The following is a 17,794-nucleotide window of genomic DNA, read 5'->3' on the forward strand; positions in this document are numbered from 1 at the left end:
GACTGTATTTAGGTGGTGCTGTTTTCAGTGACTTAGGTGGGAGATGGGGAACGTGGGGCCTGGGTTCTTGCTCTAGCCAGTCACGGGAATTATTTGGGCTGTTATCTAGAACTACAGTTCCTATAACAAGGGGGGTGGAATCAATGATTTCAGAAGTACCTCACACTAGAATTCTGTGGAAATATGGGCAACAAAGATTTTTATGACATTCTAAATGAATAGTTGCCCAACATTTCTCAATCCAGGAATACAAGGAAATGAATAATAGTTTTGGTTCATATTAATACTTTATTTTTATAGTTTTTCTCCTCCACAAATTCCTAAATAAGTCTGTCTTAAGGTCAAAAAGTTTTAAGCATGACCTCCTCATTTCGTAGACTTTGATTTAGAATACACAGTTAACTAAGAGGAGATGGTAGTATTGTATATGGGGAAAATTATTTAATATTCAGAAAGGAAAAGGGTTTTTTTTTTTTGACTAAAATATTCAACTCAGTTTACTTAAGCAAACTGGTTACTAGCTGTAAAATAGTGTACAATTAAACTTGGTAAGAAATACTAGAAAAAAATGCCGGGCGCAGTGGCTCACGCCTGTAATCCCAGCACTTTGGGAGGCCGAGGCGGGCGGATCACAAGGTCAGGAGATCGAGACCACGGTGAAACCCCGTCTCTACTAAAAATACAAAAAATTAGCCGGGCGCGGTTGTGGGCGCCTGTAGTCCCAGCTACTCGGGAGGCTGAGGCAGGAGAATGGCGTGAATCCGGGAGGCGGAGCTTGCAGTGAGCCGAGATCGCGCCACTGCACTCCAGCCTGGGCGACAGAGCGAGACTCCGTCTCAAAAAAAAAAAAAAAAAAAGAAATACTAGAAAAAAATTAGAAATACCAAGCAGGATTTTAGAGATCTTAACAAAACATAACAGGACATATATTTTGTATTTCTTTACCAAGACTGGCATAATTTTGTATTTATTAAATAAAGCCTCTGTGGAATTGATTTTTAATATGTGTTTTTATCAGGACTCTCAAATTGCAGACATACTATCAACATCTGGGACTGTAGTTACTATTACAATCATGCCTGCTTTTATCTTTGAACATATTATTAAGCGGTAAGTAAACAATTCCTCAACTTAATGCATATGGTCGTGTGACTTAATGTAAGCACTATAGTTTAATTCTCAGCCCTTTGGGTCTTTTACCTAAGGAATGAATACTGGTGTTTATCTAGAAATTTGAAGTAAGTTATTTAAGTCAGCGGGGTTGGTAAGGATGAGCTCTTACAACTTCCCAAGTATGGAATAAAATCCACATATACTTTCCTCAGTTTTGATATTGCCTAGTAGAAGAATGCAAGGAAAAGTGGGCATGCTTTTAGCTTTCAATTTGCAGTACAATTGACTGCAGTTGTACTGCCTGCCACTCCTCTGCTCAGTATAAATATAGTTGTAGTGGTTCGTAATGGAGAATTCTTGCTGGTGGAATGCTAGGAGTAAGTTTCCCTTCTCTCCAGAATCTCAGGAAGCAGATAGACATGTGTGGTGTGTTGGTGCTATCTGTGCTCAGGAACTGAGGATTAGAAAGCCAAGTGATCAGAAATGAAAAGAGGCAACAAGGTTACTTCTATACAGCTTTTCGTATCCTAGCATCTACCATAGCTGTTTTTGTCAAGCCAGCTTGGAATCCTTCTTTCAGAACCTCTATCATGCATGTGAAAATGAGATTTAAAAGATTCATAAACATAACCATTGTAATGAAATTTGTATGTTGGCTTCTGGATAGAATGCACCTCCCTACGCTTCGAGGGGGTAAAAAGGAGTTATTGTCATGACTAATTGTTCTAAGGTTCTCTTTTTTTAAATCACTGATGGATCCCTCTACCCCAACTCATCACAGCCGTGTCATTTTCTGTTTTTTAAAATTCACCAGGTTTGGCCGGGCGTGGTGGCTCAAGCCTGTAATCCCAGCACTTTGGGAGGCCGAGACGGGTGGATCACGAGGGTCAGGAGATCGAGACCATCATGGCTAACACAGTGAAACCCCGTCTCTACTAAAAAATACAAAAAACTAGCTGAGCGAGGTGGCGGGCGCCTGTAGTCCCAGCTACTCGGGAGGCTGAGGCAGGAGAATGGCGTGAACCCAGGAGGCGGAGCTTGCAGTGAGCTGAGATCCAGCCACTGCACTCCAGCCTGGGCAAGAGAGCCAGACTCCGCCTCAAAAAAAAAAAAAAAAAAAAAATCACCAGGTTTAATGTACAAGAATTCATTTGTATCCTAACTTCTCTAGCCAAATACAGATAGCCTTTCCCACTGAGGGTCTGTCAACAACTAGATTACCAGAGATGCTTCTGGACTCATTTAAAAGATCTTTCCTTCTCTCCATTCACATTTGATGCTAACAGGTGCTAAATTGGAATTGGGAATTTTCTTGGATTAACATAGCATTTTCGGGGGGGGGGGGACAGAATCTCAGTATATAATAAAAGCACCTCTTTTGTAGGATGGCACCAAGCATCATGAAAAGCCTAATGGACCACACCATTCCTGAGGTTTAAAATTCACGGCACCATGGAAATGCAGCTGAACGTCTCCAGTTTCCTTCTTTGGCAACTTCTGTATTATGCACATGAAGCTTTCCCGGAGCCAGCAAGCATATGCTGCATGAGGACTTTTCTATCTTACATTATGGCTGGGAATCTTACTATTTTCATCTGATACCTTGTTCAGATTTCAAAATAGTTGTAGCCTTATCCTGGTTTTACAGATGTGAAACTTTCAAGAGATTTACTGACTTTCCTAGAACAGTTTCTCTACTGGAAACCTGATGCTTTTATAAGCCATTGTGATTAGGATGACTGATACAGGCTTAGCTTTGTGTGAAAACCAGTCACCTTTCTCCTAGGTAATGAGTAGTGCTGTTCATATTACTTTAGTTCTATAGCATATTTGCATTTTTAACATGCTACCATAGTACATTTAGAATGATTGCCTTTGATTTTTTAAAAAAATTCTGTGTGTGTATAAAATGCCAATTAAGAACACTGGTTTCATTCCATGTAAGCATTAAACAGTGTATGTAGGTTGCAAGAGATTGTGATGATTCTTAAATTTTAACTACCTTCATTTAATATGCTTAAACTGTCGCCTTAACTATGTTAAGCATCTAGACTAAAAGCCAAAATATAATTATTGCTGCCTTTCTAAAACCCAAAATGTAGATCTCTATTAACCTGAAATGTACACTAGCCCAGAACAGTTTAATGGTACTTACTGAGCTATAGCATAGCTGCTTAGTTGTTTTTGAGATTTTTTAGTCAATGCATAATGGAAACTTCTTTCTTCTAAAAGTTGCCAGCACCACTTTGTGAGAAGTGAATCACTATATATTTAATGTAAAAGTTATTACACTAAACAGGATAAACTTTTGACTCCTCTTTTGTTCATTTGTGGATTAAGTGGTATAATACTTAATTTTGGCATTTGACTCTTAAGATTATGTAACCTAGCTACTTTGGGATGGTCTTAGAATATTTTTCTGGTAACTTGTTCCATTTCCTGACTCCTTGCAAACAAAATGATAGTGACATTTTATCCTGAGTTTTTTCTTCTTTTTGGTTTATGGCTATTCTAATTAAATATGTATACATAAAGTTACATTTTAGTCTGTCTGTTACTGCATCATTTGCTTTCACCAAACTTATGCATGATCTAGAAGATAGGCAGGTGAAATTCACTTTCAGCTATGGGAGACATCATTTCCCAGAACAAGCTGACATTCAGGGGCCCTAAGAACAGCTCACAGTGCTGAGACTGAGTGTCAGGAAAATTGCTTCCAGCTGGGAACCCCAGATTACCAGGGCCAAGAGAGCTGGTTCACCCCTGCCATGCAGCAGGAACTCATTGAGGCTACTGACTGTCCCTAGCAATACCTGAGACCAGATAATACTTAATAACACTTGAAACTGACTTTGAAAATTCTATTAGTATGGTCTGACTCAAGTTTTTTCTCCTATATCATACTACTTGTAAGATACAACAGTGTTTTTAAAGAGTACAGAAACAATAAGTCGCACAATTAACCATGGTTCAGAGGTTGAATATAAAAATCTGCTACTGCTATACAGCTTGTTTGAAATTTAGAAGCGAAAAAAATACTGGATTATCTACCTGAGTCTGAAGATAATTTCAAAAGTAATGGAATTACATGCATATCACTAAATATGGTTTTCTAGAAGATGATTCTAGATCTATGGTCTTAAACACACTAGTCTTAAGTTATTTAAATAAAATGAAAACAGTTTTCTTTAGAGAAAAATATTTTTAATGTAGAAAAGATGAATAGCTATAATGAAATACAAACCGTTCCTATACACAGTAAACTTACTGTTATAAGAACTGCTAATCCTCCAGGTTCTTAGAATCTGGGTACAGCATTATAGAAAGTAACCACTCTATGAAAACATACACCCAAAACCCGATGGGTAGCAATTGTGATAGATTAGGAAGACAAAACAGATTCAGAAGTAGCAGAGAATACTGCACATTTTCTTGGAAAATTCTTAATTGTTCAGTGCTTTCTGACAAGTTTCCCTAGCCCAATTTATCTCTTAGCTGTTCTCTGCTACCCAGTCCTGTCTTCTGACAATCATCATACAGGGATGATCATCTGCCTTACAATGTAACATGTTTTCCCTAGCACTGCCACATTTTATCTGCCTTAAGAGAATGGCAACTAATGGCTTTCAACAAAGTCACCATGATTTAGAAAGTTTAAAACCACAAATTTTCCATGTGGTAAAACTTCTAATTACTAGCATTGCACATTCACCAGTCCGTTTAAAAGTTTGGTTTACAAATGCATTAAATAGAGTTCAACTTAATATTCAGGAGAGGAAAAGGCACTTAATACTGCAATTTCCAGAAAATAATTTGTCTGTCTTCCCCGCCTGTGATGATACTGCTACACTGTTCATTCATCCATATACATGTCACAGCACCTGAGAGAAAGAGACATTTTGGTTAGGCAGGAAGTTGACCAGGAGGCACCCAAAGATAAACTTCACTCTGATGCTTACTCTTGCTTTGCTATTATTCATTTATTAAACAAGTGAAGTAAGTTCTATTTTTTTCTTGTCTTCTTCCTATAATAAAACCCTTGAATAAATTAAAAATAATTGCTTGGTACAAAGATCGCGTGAGGAATAATAAACCATTTAAGTGTAAATCTAAAGCCAAAACAACTGGAAATTATGGATACAGCACAGAATGCAAATAAATACCTTGGCAAAGTATAATACAGGTATAACATGAGAAAAGTTAGGAGACAGATGTGAAGGAAAAGGTAGGGAATTGGTGTAAGGTTATTGGTTTATTTCCTTTTCCACTGGAAGGGGTCAAATGACATTAAAGTTTCTAAGTAGAGAACTAAAGTCACAAATAATTTCATTTTTTTGAAACAGTCTCGCTTTTGCTCTTACCCAGGCTGGAGTACAGTGGCATGATCAAGCTCACTGCAGCCTCTATCTCCTGGGCTCAAGCTATCCTCCCGTCTCAGCCTCTTAAGTAGCTGGGACCACAGGCATGTGCTACCACACTTGTCTAATATTTCTGATTTTTAGTAGAGATGAGGTTTTGCTATGTTGCCAAGGTTGGTCTCAAACTCTTGACCTCAAGCAGTCCTCCCACCTTGGCTTCCCAAAGTGCTGGCATTACAGGCCTGAGCCACTGAGCCTGCCCCAGAATTTTTAAGGTGTACATTTAAGAAGAAATAACCATATGAAGTTGTGACACAGGGAAGAGAATGAAGGTAGGAAGTTACTGCTTACAGTGGGAAGTCAACGGGTAACAGGAGACACTAAAAGAATTAAAAACCAAGTCCTCCAAATGATCAGAAAGCAAGAATTTGTAAGCAATCGAGTGAATCTCCTTACTATTAAGGAGAAATATTACTAAATGAAAAAAAAGGCCGGAAAAGTTTAATATTATACTTCACATAAACAATTTTATACACCTATACCCTCTCTTATTCACAGAACACACACTGATAAAGTACTGTAAGGAGGACTGGGAGGTAGAAGTCAGCGGTAGAAAGAAGCCTTAATTTTCATCGTAGTTCCTTTTGTATTGTTTCTGGGTTTCTTCTTTTTTTTTTTTGAGACGGAGTCTCGCTTTGTCGCCCAGGCTGGAGTGCAGTGGCCGAATCTCAGCTCACTGCAAGCTCCGCCTCCCGGGTTTATGCCATTCTCCTGCCTCAGCCTCCCGAGTGCTGGGACTACAGGCGCCCGCCACCTTGCCCGGCTAATTTTTTGTTATTTTTTAGTAGAGACGGGGTTTCACCGGGTTAGCCAGGATGGTCTCGATCTCCTGACCTCGTGATCCGCCCGTCTCGGCCTCCCAAAGTGCTGGGATTACAGGCTTGAGCCACCGCGCCTGGCGGGTTTCTTTTTTTTTTCCTTTTTTTTTTTTTTACTATTCTAAAAATTTAAGATCATACTATTATCTTTTAAAAAATTATGGCTTTACAGTGGTTTTTAATTCTCCATATGAAAGTTAAAGACTTCCTTTTTGGAGTCTGATGCCTGTTAACATAAATCTAAATCCTGAGTAACCTACGAGATGCAGATCACCTGGCCAATCAAGAGGCTCCAGGGACATGTTTATAGCACAGAAAACCATGGGTGTTTTTTGCCCAAGAAGTGTGTTCCCTGATGGAAAAGGCAGGCTTGAGTTCATTATCTTGAGAAAAAAGATCAAGACAACCGCAGTCCTGCTTACCTGTGTGGCCCTGTATTCTCTCACTGATTTTTGCTCCAAGAAGGTCCCAAACAAGCAGTTCACCAGACTGACTTCCAGATAAAACGGAATTTCCATCCCAGACAAAACACCTGCAAGAATGATTCAGAAATAGTCCTTTCTTCATCATGAAAGAAGGACTATATTAAACTGGCCATTGTAAGCCCAAATGAAGTGATCATGAACATGTCTGTAAATGTCTTCGCCCCCGGTAACTCACAAACTATACCTCTGGGGCTCATCTGATGTCATGGAGGAGATGAGCATTCCTGTCTGCACATCAATGACATTAAGACAGCCATCTGCTCCTGTGCTGAGGACGTGGCGGCTATCTGCAACACAAGGTGAGACTCAGACATGAGTGACAGCTTCAGAATGTGGTTTAGATTATTCTGGATATTATTTCTGAGTCCAGTGGCCTAATCTCCACATTCATTTTCTTCAAAACCCTTGTATTTAAGCAATGACTATCCTCTCCTTGAAATGGTTCCAGCTCTTTCCAAGACGCAGGGATGAGATGACCCTTTATCTCAATGAGTTCATTGTTATCTTATAAATTAATTTCTCTAATGAGTTGAGGAATTAAAAATATCCAATTCTGCTTTTCTACCTGATGCAGATGCCACAAGTATACTGTACCCTGGCATAAAGCAGTGTTAGCTATTGGCAAAACCTCTTTTACCAGCAGATAGTGTTTTTCTTTGTAAATTTTAATTATTTCAAAAGTAACAATATTGTTTATGTCAACATTCCAATTTACCTAGTATTATCTGTTTTAAAAAGGATAATATCTACCTGGGCTAAAAGCAGTGTCACATACAATCCCTGAATGGCATGGAATCTGGTGCATTAAGGTGGCCGTTGTGAGGTCCCAAATATTCACTGTGCCTTCTTTGGTGCCGGAAACTAACAGTGTGCTTGCAGGATTTAAACTGATTGTATCTACCTAAGGAAGAAAACACATTGATACATATTCCATTTAGATTTGTGGTCATTAGCTATGTTTCTCTAGTCTGATTCAAATATGTAGTCATCATGATATAAATTAAACTCTATTGTGCAGTGTGCTGATGTTGCTAATGCAGATATATTTCAGCATCATCCTACTGATTAATAACTTTTAAAAAATGAAATTAAATTCTTTATAAGCTAGTGAATACAAGAAAAAATGAAAATGAAGTATTGCTAGAGTAAATGTAATGCTGTTTTAAAATAGCTTAAAACTGACAGTCTCAGAAAGATAACTCTATGAATAATAAATTATAGTGAGGCACCAAACTGCCTGAAGCACAGCCAGTCCATGATTATTTGAGGGTTTCGTGGGAGTGGGGGAATCTCTCGAGGCTATGCTTGCGTATCATCATGAATTGCATACTAAATATTTCTCAAACTCAGCTAATCTGAAGACCATGGAAATTAGGCATCAGTTCACAACTTAGAGAAAAGGCAGGACTGTCAATTACAGCGTAAGACGCAGCAGCGTGACCCGGAGAAAACAGAGCAAGTGAGAACTGAGTGCCTGTTGGCAGAGTGCCAACAGGCTGCATGCACTTGACCACCGCAGACAGCTGGTCACTGTCCCCCACTGTTGGATGGGTGTCTCCTGGACAGATGGTCCCCTTCCACCGTCTGGATCAGAAAACATGAAGGATCATAGGCCCTATCTTGTTGCCCTAAAGAGTTTGAGGGTACCCAAATATTCAACGTCCTGCTCAGAAACTATTATTTTAGAATTCTGGTTGGATGGTAGCTAATTCTCAGGGAAATGTGCAAAGAAGTAAATTGGAGGAAAAAACAAAACCAAGTAGACTTGGAAACCTAAAAAGTCAACACCAAACTGAGATTTAGCCTATAATCTTCCATTAACCAAATAAAGCAAAACAACATCAACAAAACCAAAAACCTTCTTCCAGCCCAACCCCTAGACTTTTAAGGTCAGTTTTCTGCAGTTTGTTGCTGGTACTCACACTGACATCATGTTCCAGCTCAGCCAGCAAGTCAAAGTGGTGTCTTTTGGTGCCTGGCATCTCCGCAGGAACACCAGACCACACCTAGGATGGAACATATTGCAGAAGGTATTTTCAAACATCTAACAGAAAGTCATTTCTAGTGCATTCAAGAAAATCTCCTCTGCTCAATTTCCATTTAACAGACTTGCCAATAAAGTTAAGCTGCACAGTGCTCCAGCTCCTCCTCCCTATGCCTGCACTTTTCCCCACCAGCACGTGCTTGCTTACCGTCCCTTGTTTGTGCCTGTGTGTTTCTATCACCTGCACTAGCTGCTGTAATCATGTGACTTCAGTATGTGAACTAAGGAAATATGAGTGTAGAAGTGTTACAGTGTTTTGAGAACACTATTAATGTTTCAAGAAGACCAAAAAGGATGTTACCCCCAAAATAACTAAAAATAGGGACAGGCAAATAAACTTATCTACAAGAATGGAAGAAAAATTTCTGAAAAACTCCTGGAGGAATTCTAACAATTTTAGGTTCTTGCTTTCTTTTACACCAACACAAAATAGAAACTGAAAATAATGAAAGCTGGCGTGGTTTAGGTAAGATTCCAAAGAAAAAACCGAACACAGTCCTGCATCGAAAGAATGGTGAATGAATGTGAACTCAGATATTTTAAGTTTAAATAAAATGTGTTTTTTAATGATTCCCCACTTTAACTTGACATTGTCTAATTAACTATAATCCGTTCTGATCATGGCAGATGAAAGGGGCTGCTACTATACATTTCTTCTAACTCTGCTATTGAATGAATGCTAGACCATTCACCCCACAATGGAATATACAGTACAGAAATAATGATAAACTTCCTATTAAGAAGTGGCTATAATTCCCACCACTGCACTCTAGCCCCAGCCTCAGTAACAGCAAGACACTGTCTCTAAAAAAAAAATAAAGAAGTGTTTTTTTAAATAAAAAATAAAAAGAATGTACATATCACAAAGTATGTGATATGTAAGGATATTGACTGTTACTGCCTATGTTTGAAATATATATATATTATTATATAAAGAAAAATATATATGTAATATTTAACAGATATTGTATTTTAAATATAAATAATATATGTAAGTAAATACATAAATATAGTTTATATATACTTTTTAAACACAGGCAATAACATTCAATATCCTTACATATCACATGCTTTGTGAAAAAGAGCGAAGCGACTGAACACATTAACAACAGGTAGTTGAGTGGCTTATACCTGAATGTACAAACATTTTAAGCTACAAATTATATATATGCCATATAGCACACCAAGTTAAACAATTTTTTAAAATTATATATTAACCTTCACTGTAGAGTCCCACGATGCAGAATATAGCCTGTTGTCATGCCAACAGATCTTACTAACAGCATCATCATGTCCCATTAATGTGTCCTGGCGTCTTCCAAATGCTATGGAATAAAAATAGCTAAAAGATAATGAGAAGTATTAAAACAGTAGTCTGGCTTAATTTTAAGGCTCTTAAACACATATTAAGGAAACATTACGTTCTTTAACTCTATACTTACTAAGGCTCACTAGAATTACAAATTGCTTGTTCTCAAATTACTAAATCAAAATATTCAAAATTTGAATTTAAAATTAGAAATTTCCATGTCTGGCTCATTTGTGTTTTGACCTCAATTTAAAACTTAGAGAAAAACAGACTCCAATTGTAGAAGTTATTCAATTCAAGTAATCATATTCAAATCCAACCATACTGTCCTCATCTCTAATATTTGTTCCCTTTAGAAAACAGTGCTGTATCCAGGCAGGGAAAGCTTCTGGCTTTTCACACCTCATGTCCACAGAGGCAGCTATTCTGCACGTGGAATCACAGAGCGGGGTGCACAGATACATACACATTATTATCCCATGAAGAAGTTATGACAGTGGCATCTCCTGGTAAAAGTAAACAAGACGATAAAGCCTGAAATACAAATGATTTGACATTAACAATCTGTAACAACTAGTAAGTCTCAAACACAGTAAAGCTATCTTATAAGTTCTCCCAAAAATTAATGCTCAAATTCTCTTTATGGTGGCTCTCCTATTTACACAGATTTTCTCAACTGGCTAATTCCAGCTGTGGGGTTTTTTCCCAAACGCAGGAAGGAATGTCCACATGTGTCAAGGGTATTTATGACCTAGGCTGATGACTCTGCAGGGTCCTGCCCCGGGCTGGAAGAAGCCCACTCACGCTCTGGAGTAAATCTCCAGTGGGGGGCGGGCTGGGGAAGATTCTCAAGAAAGAAAATACCCCCTCTGGACTACAGACTTGTGTGGGTAAGAAAACCTTCCAAAATTCTTTAGAGAATTTCCAGAACTTTTGCATGATTTACATTAAAAATAAAATGTGTTCTTTCAGAAGATTTGGTTTTGTCATATTAGATATTCTACCAACTCAGAGATGCATAAATTAAGTAGCACATAACATTTAGTCTGATAGCTAAAAAAAGGAAAGGTTTATTAAGTAGAATTCTACTGGGTAGCTCTCCAAGTAGTTTAAGCTAAAAATGAAACCACAACAGTATGAGAAAATGGCGACCTGAAAAAAATTTTAAATTGAAATTAGAAGTAATCTAAGGTATTTGGTAGATTTACCACACAGGAATAAACTCAACTGTTTTGGGAGAAATAAAGTATCATTGTATGTGTGTGGATAAAACAAACTACTACACGGATTTCTATCATAATACTAGTAAGATGAACTCACCATATTTGAAAATGATATGCTTCTTTGCAGCATTTTCGATTCTTTAGAAAACATCTTCAAAGTGGAATCTAATTTAATAATGAGAAGTGGACAGATAAGAAAGATTTCCTAACCATTACAGATGCCAAAGAACAGCTGCTCTTCTTGTTCCTGGTGGCCAACAGTACACTTTATACTCCAAAGTATAATCTTACGGAAAACTGAATGTAAATAGAGCTAGATGACCTAAGGTCTTATCCAACATTAAGATTCTATGACCAGTAACCCCATGACAAAAACATCAATTTAAAATTCCAGAGCTGGGCAAGGTGGCTCACACCTGTAATCCCAGCACTTTGGGAGGCTGAGGTGAGAGGATCACTTGAGGCCAGGAGTTCGAGACCAACCTGGCCAAAATGGCGAAACCCCACCTCTACTAAAAATACAAAAATTAGCCAGGCATGGTGGCACATGCCTGTAGTCCCGGCTACTTGGGAGGCTGAGGCAGAAGAATCGCTTGAACTCAGGAGGCAGAGGTTGCGGTGAGCCGAGATCGTGTCACTGCACTCCAACCTGGGTGACAGAGTGAGACTCTGTCTCAAAAAAAAATAAAAAAATAAAAATAAAAAATAAAAAAATAAAATTCCAGCACAGACACAGTAGGTATACTGTTGACATTTCGGCATGATTCCAGGCAGAAATGTCATAGCTGGTACATGCAGAAAGTTACAGGAAGGAAAATAGCAATTTTAATAGTAACATTGAAATAGTAATTTTAATACTAAATAAGACAAAAAGATCTTCGCAATATGTTTTCTTAAAAAAAATTGCCCAATTACAGTGTGATACCTTGCACTGAACATTAGTTATAGAAGGGAACCACTGACTTTCTAAATAATAACAAAGTAGAAATTAAAAATTCAAGCACTTAATTTTCTTGTTTTTGAGACAGAGTATCAATCTGTTGCCCAGGCTGGAGTGCATTGGTGTGATCTTGGCTCACTGCAACTTCTGTCTCCTAGATTCCAGCAATTCTTGTGCCTCAGCCTCCCTAGTAGCTGGGATTTTTGGAGTGCTCACCATGCCTGGTTAATTTGTGTATTTTTAGTAGAGACTGGGTTTCACAATGTTGGCCAGGTTGGTCTCAAACTCCTGGCTTCAAGTGATCCGCCCCCCTCAGCCTCCCAAAATGCTGGGATTACAGGTATGAGCAACTGCGCCCGGCCTCAAAACAACCTCTTAAACCAAGACTCACAAATTACAAGACCCTACTGCGCTTCGAACATCCTATATTTGAGATATGTAACAATCTATTTTCTAACTTACACAGCATGATGTCGGAATGATCTTTAAATAATTTCTTCTGCACAGAATAACTTACTAATTCAACCCAATTTTTGCAACCCCAACACACAGAATTCCTGACAATTTATAAACATGAGCCTCAATAAGACACTCTTCAGCATTAATTTGAAACCGAAAATGGAAGAATGAACACAGTATCACTTGAACTTTTCCCTGAGCAGTGTAATTAGATCTGATAGTCTTCCCAACCTTGCTTTTGATTAGGCAATTCTGAGCATTCACCACAAAATCTATTTAAGATGATTAATTTGGGGCATCCTACGTTATATAAAGATGTTTTTCTCTCCTTGATGTCTAGTGGTTAGGATTTGGTGCTCTCACTGCAGCAGCCTGGGTTCATTTCTTGGTCAGGGAACCCAAAAAATGGAAAAAGAAAATAATAAAAGAAAGAAAAGATGTTTTTCTTGAAATCAAGGTCCCCTGTACTAGAGGTGAGATCATGTTAAAGACTGCAGTAAAAGCTAAGCTCATAAGTGGCGGGTTGTGTGCATGCCCACATACCTAAACATACTGTATACTAGAAGAAGATATGTAACTTTGCGGTGACCATCAGGATTACATATAAATTAGCAATATGAATTATGAAAATCTAAATATGAGAAGAAACAAACAGAAAAAAACAAAAGCTTTTGACTTTATTTTTAAACTCTTGGCCGGGCCGCCTGTAATCCCAGCACGTTGGGAGGCCAAGGCAGGCAGATTACCTGAGGTCAGGAGTTCAAGACCAACCTGGCCAACACGGTAAAACCCCATCTCTACAAATATACAAAAATTAGCCAGGCACGATGGTGGGTGCCTGTGATCCCAGCTACTCGGGAGGCTGAGGGGGGTGAATCGCTTGAACCCAGGAGGTAGAGGTTGCAGTGAGCCAAGATCACGCCATTGCCCTCCAGCCTGGGCGACGGAGTGAGACTCTGTCTCAAAAAACAAAAACAAAAACAAAAACCTCTCTCTCCTTTATTGGGAAAATCCACAGAGAAGTGACATAATGCTTAATAAGCCTCAGAGGTTTGAAGCCACAATGCTCATAAAATTCATGGTTCACAAGGTCATACAAGTATACTGAGCTGAAGGATTTAACAAACCATCCCAGACAAATCCTGCTAAGAACTCAGGTTTTGCTTAAAGATAAAGCATTTTGTCTGAGGCTATAATGTTGGCAAACTCCACAGGTAGAAATCCTGGCAAAACACAGATTGCTTCCTTCTATCAGAGAAGTGCTTCGGTGACCCTGGCGTGGCCCAGTTTGGGAACTGCACGGGAACTTCCGTTTGGTCTACTGTGTAGAATCACTTCTGTGCTTTGTGGAAATTTTTTTTTTATATACAATCCAAGACAGTATTTGAAAAAGAACAGAATGAAATGCTACAGATCATGAACCATGATAACAGAATCTGAGAGTAGTAATTCTGATTTTCCTGGAAGTGTTTGGTTGGATAGCACCTTGTCTTAATGAATGAAAAATATAATTTCCTATGATAAAGACTAAAGAACGAGTAGCCTTATTTTAAAAAGTTACAAACTTTGTCAGAACGAGTTGTTTTCTCACGGAAGCAGGAATAAAGATACGACCCTTTCACCTCTGCATCTTCCAGAGTGCCAACACAGTGCTCTCAAGATGATACGGTCAAGACACACTTTAATAAATAATATATAACGCAGACTACCAGGGAGAGGACAATGGTGTATACAGTAAGGGATGCTTTCTGCTATATAGCTACAATAAGTCATATCAATGACACACTGCAAGGGTTTTTATAATTTTCATAATGTATAAGCATATTCAATAATATATTAATGTGATTTTGAGCTAAATCAAATATTCTGAAGAAATATACACTGAATGACAGAACTGAAAACCCTAACAGCAAATCTGCATCTCCGCGTGCTGACAGGCACACGCCGATTTCTGATACAGCACTCGTGACTCACAGCCAACCCCAACAAGTGGACAGGGCACCCTCTTATGGCAGGCGGGAAGGACCTGACCCAGCAAGGGTGTGGAAAGGAGGCTGTTTCTGTCCTTTACCCTCAGCTCTGGGAAACCTCATCAGCAACAGAAAGATGTTTCATTATTATTTTTGGCAAATTACGATGAAACTCTATGCAATGTACCACAAAGGAACTGCTCTAAGTTTACGTGGAGGCAGCACATGCAAGTACAGTCCTTGACCGCGAGCTACATAATAAAGAACTCAGACATTCTAGGATTCTGGTGAAGTCGCCTTTCAGGGAGAAACACTGACCTTGGGATGTTGTGAACACTGAAGATCCATTGCGAGAGACTGTGATTCCAGTAACTGCTCTGCTCAAAAACAAAGTTTCACAAATTACTACTCATCATGTGTTAGGACACCCGCTTTGTTTCACGTCCTTGAGTTAATTATACCAAGTTTCCTTAATGTTTTTCTTCACAATATGCCTGCCGGATCTGTCCCAGCATAAGCCTGCCATTACCAAATCACCGCTTGGCAACTTCTCATGTTCTGGCAACACCTGTGACTAGAAAACATCCCCACTCTTTGCCTCCCTGTGTTCCACATGCAATGCTTCACATATTCCTGACAATTTCTGGCAATTGGAAAACTCTTCTCCTTCTATTCCCTCTCGTTTGACCATCACCAAAGGGACAAATTCTTCTTCATAGTCACTTCATTTGCTCATCACTGAAGCTAATTTACTCAGTGACTATTCAATGATAAGAAAATTGGTTCCAGCCTGTCCTCTTAAAGGATCATTCAGTCTTCACTATCTTGGATTACAAGGTCCCTTCCTATGTGCCATTTAGAGAAGTTGAGAAAAGACAGCCATTGTCATCATGAATCAGCCAAAACTCCTTGTTTCTCTTCGGGAGGCTGGATTGTGACATGAAGCCATCCATCTAATGCAGAGCAGCATACCCAGCTCCACCCGTGACCAATATACCGGAGGGGCTGTCTACGGTCATGCAGCAAGGTAGGGCCTAGTCTCTGGACCTGGGTTTCCTCTCTGTAGCAGGATGAACAGGCTAGGTCAGTGGTTCTCAAGCCTTTCTACCAGAGAACATGAAGGTCTTAATGACAGAGGGCAGAGAACACACATGTCATCTCTGGGTCCAACAGCAAGCCCAATTTCTTAGAAGTATAATTATTGTTATAATTATTGTTTTTAAAATTCGTGTGAACTTTGCAATGTTCTCTCTCTGAGAGAGCTAATTATTTTTAAAAGGAGGCTTTTCGCCTACATTATGTGTAAATTCAACACTTGTGGGGTATATATCACACTTCTCCCATCACAGATGCAAGGAGCTGTGTACCCCAATTTGAGAGGCACAAAACTGGCTGCTCTCTGCAGATGTACTGTGAAGTGACAGACTGCAGAAATGACAGCATGGTAGCCACCACAAATCATTTCGTGCCAAACTTTCCTACTACATCCACCTCAGGTGGAGATCGCTATAGACATTTGGGGGAGATTTTTCAAAATCAAGACAACATTGAAAGGGAATGTTCCCTCTGACTCAGCTTAAAACAGTTTAAGCCCATGCCAAGACCCTAACTTTCGCCAGGACCATCAGCTGCTGAGAAGAAGCAGAGATATTCTTACTCTTTGTGGATTTTATAGTGCTCGTGTAACTGCAGTTTGGTGATGTTATTCCAGGCCAGCGTTTTGCTTTCTTCGGTCAGGTCTTCAAAAGACTCTTCACCTGGAGAGACTACATTACATTTTCGCTAAGTCAACCAAGTTACCAACAGACAACAGCATCAGATTCACAACATTTTCTATTAAAATCAAACAACTAAGAAACGAAACACCCTGTCCCAATATGACTGCTTTGAAATGTACCTGTTAGATGGTTCCATGTTAGTCAAGGGAAAAAACTGTATAAAGAACGATAAAAAGTATCCTTGAATAACACTAGAGTCTTTTTATACTTTTATCAATGTTTGCAAAGCTTTCACTTGGCCTCTAACTTATGAATTTGGGGAAATACAAGACTGAGTCATCATTTCCTTGTCAACATTCTTTCAAAAACCTGACAGTTGCCTAAGAATGCTACAGTTTTGTTTTGGTTTGGGGTGGGGAAAGCAGAGATGAAATCAATTACTGCAAGAGCTTCTGGCAGGAGTAATCCTTTTACTTCTGCTTTAAGAAGGGCTGAAACAATTACCCTCTTAAAACTATCACATGACAGTGGTTATGGCCTGGTGACTAAGCAGAGTGCAGTTTGAAACAACATCACAAGATAATCCTGTGATCTTTATTATTTAACCCTCTAGAGTATTCTCTCTTAAAGAAGCTACCCCTGGGTCATGTAACTCCAGGAAGCTATTTCTCCATGCTTGAGAGAATGCTCAGCTATGTATGCCTAAAATGTCTGGATGTGCTTGGAACAGACAGGAGGATTGGAGATAAAAAGTGATTTTGCTCCCAAGGTTCCACAGTGTCAACCTGCTTCTGGAAGCCTGTAGGTCTGAAGTTGTCTTATGTAAAATCTAAAACCTGGGTAACTGGAGAAAGGTGAGCATTCTTTCCTACCTTTCCAAATATTAGATGTGAGAACTGGGTCAAGTTCAATTTAGTGCCTAGCACATGCCCATTACAGAACAGACACATTGTAAAGGTTTGTCAGTGTTAAATAAGTGAAATCCAATGAAGAAGAGACAACACTTTGAATTCAAGATCTGTATGTGGGTGTAGAAGAGCATAATTAGGGCCAGAGAAAGTCTTTTCTGGAAGACAGCAGGGCTGACAGTGACTGGGAAGGCAGACTGGACAGCCAGGACTGTAAGAATGAAAAGGTGAATAGTTAAGGATCAAACACCAGCTTCAAAACCACAGAAGAGAAAGAGAACCACATCAAAACATACACGGCCAAGTTTCACTCATATTCAATTGCCAGAAAATAAAAGCGATTTGATTTCCCTTACAGTCTATAGCTGAAAACAAACATCATCAGCAAA

At 39.0% G+C, this 17,794-nt stretch overlaps 2 protein-coding genes across 8 annotated transcripts in view; one reads left to right on the top strand and one right to left on the bottom strand.

Annotated features, from left to right (window-relative positions):
* The window catches only part of SDCBP (syndecan binding protein), a 30,601-nt gene extending 26,950 nt beyond the window's left edge, over window positions 1-3,651 (top strand). For all 4 annotated transcript variants that reach the window (XM_005563372.4, XM_005563374.4, XM_005563373.4 and 1 more), the window contains exons 8-9: window positions 1,019-1,110; window positions 2,498-3,651. In XM_005563372.4, the coding sequence (XP_005563429.1) occupies window positions 1,019-1,110; window positions 2,498-2,552 (147 nt within the window). In that variant the 3' untranslated portion in view covers window positions 2,553-3,651. The remainder of the gene's footprint in view (window positions 1-1,018; window positions 1,111-2,497) is intronic.
* A 644-nt stretch (window positions 3,652-4,295) lies between these two features.
* Window positions 4,296-17,794, bottom strand: part of NSMAF (neutral sphingomyelinase activation associated factor) — a 76,324-nt gene continuing 62,825 nt past the window's right edge. For 3 of the 4 annotated variants that reach the window (XM_045398293.2, XM_005563377.5, XM_073998836.1), the window contains exons 22-31: window positions 16,437-16,545; window positions 15,098-15,156; window positions 11,508-11,575; window positions 10,654-10,721; window positions 10,097-10,220; window positions 8,757-8,840; window positions 7,585-7,735; window positions 7,019-7,121; window positions 6,772-6,881; window positions 4,296-4,994 (exon numbers count right to left, since the gene is read on the bottom strand). In XM_045398293.2, coding sequence (XP_045254228.2) covers window positions 4,900-4,994; window positions 6,772-6,881; window positions 7,019-7,121; window positions 7,585-7,735; window positions 8,757-8,840; window positions 10,097-10,220; window positions 10,654-10,721; window positions 11,508-11,575; window positions 15,098-15,156; window positions 16,437-16,545 — 971 coding nt within the window. In that variant the 3' untranslated portion in view covers window positions 4,296-4,899. Of the gene's footprint in view, window positions 4,995-6,771; window positions 6,882-7,018; window positions 7,122-7,584; window positions 7,736-8,756; window positions 8,841-10,096; window positions 10,221-10,653; window positions 10,722-11,507; window positions 11,576-15,097; window positions 15,157-16,436; window positions 16,546-16,676; window positions 17,105-17,794 lie in introns of those variants that run through there. The other variant, XM_065519249.1, reaches the window with a different exon arrangement.

This window comes from Macaca fascicularis, chromosome 8 (assembly GCF_037993035.2).
Source record: "Macaca fascicularis isolate 582-1 chromosome 8, T2T-MFA8v1.1".
In the NCBI taxonomy this organism is placed as follows: Eukaryota; Metazoa; Chordata; class Mammalia; order Primates; family Cercopithecidae; genus Macaca; species Macaca fascicularis.